This window comes from Lucilia sericata, unplaced genomic scaffold (genome assembly GCF_015586225.1).
Source record: "Lucilia sericata isolate MDLA Ls3-8-SP2 unplaced genomic scaffold, ASM1558622v1 Contig002443F_arrow, whole genome shotgun sequence".
NCBI classification, from domain to species: Eukaryota; Metazoa; Arthropoda; class Insecta; order Diptera; family Calliphoridae; genus Lucilia; species Lucilia sericata.
The window spans coordinates 14548-18455 of record NW_023996230.1 but is presented as its reverse complement, the minus strand read 5'-3'; the positions used below and the strand labels follow the sequence as shown (position 1 = coordinate 18455).

General features: G+C 29.2%; 1 protein-coding gene across 1 annotated transcript; it reads right to left on the bottom strand.

The window, feature by feature from the left end:
• Nucleotides 1-317: 317 nt before the first annotated feature.
• On the bottom strand, nt 318-3498 carry LOC119613931. Its single transcript, XM_037970003.1, has 3 exons — nt 3374-3498; nt 1051-1357; nt 318-876 (listed from the first exon to the last, which is right to left on the bottom strand). Exons 2-3 carry the CDS (start codon nt 1349-1351, stop codon nt 734-736), a joined length of 444 nt encoding a protein of 147 aa, XP_037825931.1. The 5' UTR covers nt 1352-1357; nt 3374-3498; the 3' UTR covers nt 318-733.
• Nucleotides 3499-3908: the final 410 nt, after the last annotated feature.

Below are 3908 nucleotides of genomic sequence, written 5' to 3'. Positions count from 1 at the left end.
AGTTTTTACGTCTGTAAATGTAAGCAAACCTGATTTTTGTAAACATAATTGTGAGGTAAAAAGTCCAAATCGGACGGTCCGATTGCAAGGGGAGGATAAATTGTAGTATAAATTAATATTCTAAAATTTTATATATTTCTTTTTAATAGATAATAACTAAACTATTTATACTCTTAATATTTAAAACCATTTTTTGAAAGCATTTTCACTTGTAATACTTACGTGAATTGTAGCGATTAAAAACGCTGTGTAAACGAATAATAACTTTAATTTCATAATAGGCTTATATATATTTTTGTTTTTCATTATCTCTCATTGTTTTTATTTATTTTGTTTCAATAATGTTGATTTTCATTAACTAATTCCACTTAACTAAAATATATGTTTGTATATTTTATCATCTTTATCTGTATCAATATCAATACAATCTTTATAATCATCAGTACAAACAACATACAAATACATGCTATCAGACCACCTACACACGAAACTAAATTAATGTATACGAACATATACTAAATATCTGTCTGTGTGTATGTTCTTTTACATGTATTTGCATGTACATAACAAACATAAATCATACTTATTTACTTACGCAGCTAATCCCTCCTTAAGTGTTAACTTAAATATGTATTCTAACGTTAATAACTCAACTCAACAAAACCCAACCCAAAATTCAACTTAAATGAACTAAAATTAATATAAAAATGTACTCGAAAAACTATACAAGTAGCTAACTTCGTCTCCATATGCTGCTCCTGCTGCCGCTTTCCATTTGCACGTAGTAACAGCAACCTGTATGCCACAAATACGCCAGAGTCATCATCATTAGAACATAAATTAAACGCCACACACTACAACTCACAGATTTTACAACTGCTGTGTATGTATATGTTTAGATGTGTTTTAATGAGTTTGGCATCCGAACCAAAATTGAAGAGATAAACAGAAAATGGGTGGGAGATAGAACAAATTAATATTTTGAAATTATTTTACTATGTTGTATATTGTATGCAATAGTAGTTGTAGAAGTTTGTATGCAACACTTACATTTAATATCAAATTGTGGTAGTTGAAATCTGTTAATACTGTTTGCACTGCTACTTCCTCCCAGTAGTCGTTGTTTGTTGCTTGTATCAGCCAGTGATAGGATTGTTGCACGTACACTCGTCGCGCGTCGCACACTTGCAATGCCCATGATATCGGCAACACATTTCAATTCTAAAACCTCACTCTTACCGATGAAACGCTGATCATCCACATAGATGCGTAATTGCAAATTGCTGGCCGATAAAAGGAAACCATCTGAGCTGCGTGAAATTTCATTGATTTGTGGTTGCAACGTTGTCATGGAAGCCTTTAATAGATACAGATAGATATCGAGATTATATATAAATTTATGCAGATGAGTGTTTGTTCAAGTATTATAGCCAAAATAGCAAATAATTCATAAGTAGATAGAAATGCGATAGTGATAAATGTGTGTGATTTTTTCATTTGTAAATAGTATTGTTATGCAATATGTATTGATTACAGATGTAAATTATGAACATGTATTTAAATATAAAATTAGAGTTAGTAGGGTATTACACGTTTCTGCTGATGTTTATATTGGCCAAAAAATAACGAAATACAACCTCTTTTTGAATCAATTTGACAATACCGGTCCATCTGCGTTGAAAGTATAGGTCATAATGTTAAACTTTTTAAATATACTCTTGGATTGCTCCGCTATATTTTCATATTTGTTAATAACGTAGATCTAGTTATTGATTTTATGCAAAAAACTCAAAATTTTCTCTATTGCATGCTAAAAGTTTCCTTTATTAAAACATTTAATAAATATTTTATCAAATTATTTTAAAGCCTTAAATATTTACCACTATTTAAAATAAATATTTATATTCTATATTTATGTAGTATATCCCTAAAAAGTCAAATAGCTAAATCTAAATTTAATTTTTCATTCAACATTTGTGGTTTAAAGTTCAACCTTTATTTCAAACTGCATGTTGCGAGCATTTAGCTTTTTATAATTTGTTGGTCTAAACAAGATTTTAAAAAATGCCAAAAAGTGAAGAAAAACTAACCAAAAACGCCATTTCCCAATTGCAGTTTTAATCAACATAAAATGTCAACGTTAAACACAAAAAGACACCCAACTAAACTGCAGCAGCAGGATAAACAACAAGAACAACATCACGCATTTCCCAGTATTTATGTGTCCGTCCATTTTGTTTAACAAAAACAAAATTGCACATGGTGCAATAAATCACAGATGCCAAATAGTACAAAAAAAATGAAAAATAAAGAAAAATTGCACAAAAACACACCGAAAACAGAAAAACTAAACTTTCGAAAAATACCCAATGATGGTTTAAATTGGTTTTCTACACAAACGCCAACAATCAAATGGGTAAATACCCAACATCATTACACCAACAAAACAAACCAAAAAAGTTAATAAATAGTAAAAAAATATGCACAACTACTACTGGCTGGGATATAAAAAAAAACTAAACAGTGTGGTTAAAAACTAGTTTAATTACAAATTTATTACAATAAAGATACTTTAAAGCTAGTTGTGACATTTAAAGTAATTTTTTGAAGGGGACTTTATATGAGGCGTAAGACAGATATATACATATATATGTATATAGCTAGATTGTCTTAGACCTTTTAAATGACCGAGAATATTACCTTTGTGGGTCTACGACCAATATTTCGTTGTGTTTCAAAAGGAATAACAAACTCAATATACTCCCAAATTTTTTTGATTACGACTATTGGGGTATTAAATTATTCAGGTTCTTCTCTTATTCGGTTTATTCGATAAATAATTATTTGAGCTGTTTAATAATTATACAAAAGGTCTAAAATATCTTGAAAATTGCGGCATTTAACTTGACCCCAAGGTTTACATGTACAGCCACACAGCAGGACAGATGGACGGGCATGCCTTAATCGACTCACAAGGTCATTCTGAAATCAGTAACACAATATTTTTGAATATTACAAAATATCAGCTGGAGGGTATTTAAGATTCGTTCACTAAGTAAAATTTTCAGTAATAAATAATAAAGATTCGAACTATTTTCTGTTACCCTGCTTTCAAAAAAATTTTATTAGAAAATTAAAAGTTTTTTTAAACAAAAAAGTTCCTTAATTTAAAATTTTTAAATTTTTGTTTTACCCTTCATTGCATGTACGTATGTATGTTTCTCTATTTCTATGATTCTAAATATGAATGTGATTTTGCACACAAAAAAGATATTATATCGTATTCGGTATAAATGGAATAATACGTATAATGTATGTATATGGATCTGTGTGTAAGCATATGATGATAAAAAATCCAAATAAACAAACATACCGTTTTATTGTTGATGTACCATGTAAGTGTTGCCGGAGGATTTGACCACTCTGAACTACAATTTAAGATAATGGAATCACCGTATCTGTAGGTATGCTGAAGACCACTGATAAATGGATCAAATTTTGGTAAAACTGTAATAAAACAATAAACAACAGTATCATATAACAATGGACAATAGAAAAAAACAAAAAAATATTTTAAATTTTAGACCAGTATTATATTTATGTATGTATGTATGTATGTATGTATGAATGTGTATGTAAGTATAACGTTTTTGTATACAAAAGAGAGCTTGTTTAAATGAAATCATGTAGAAAAGCTGGAGATATATTTAAACTATAATTTTGGTTACTTGTTTTAAAATTTTTGAATCATAAAGAGGAGTCGAGCGCATTTATTCATGTATAAGTATTCTACTGTTAGAGATACGAATTTTACTCTGTTAGACCAGAGGTCTTGAGTTCGAATCTCACCTGAGGCAAACTAACAACTAACTAACTAACTAACTAGCTAACAAACAAACTAACTAACT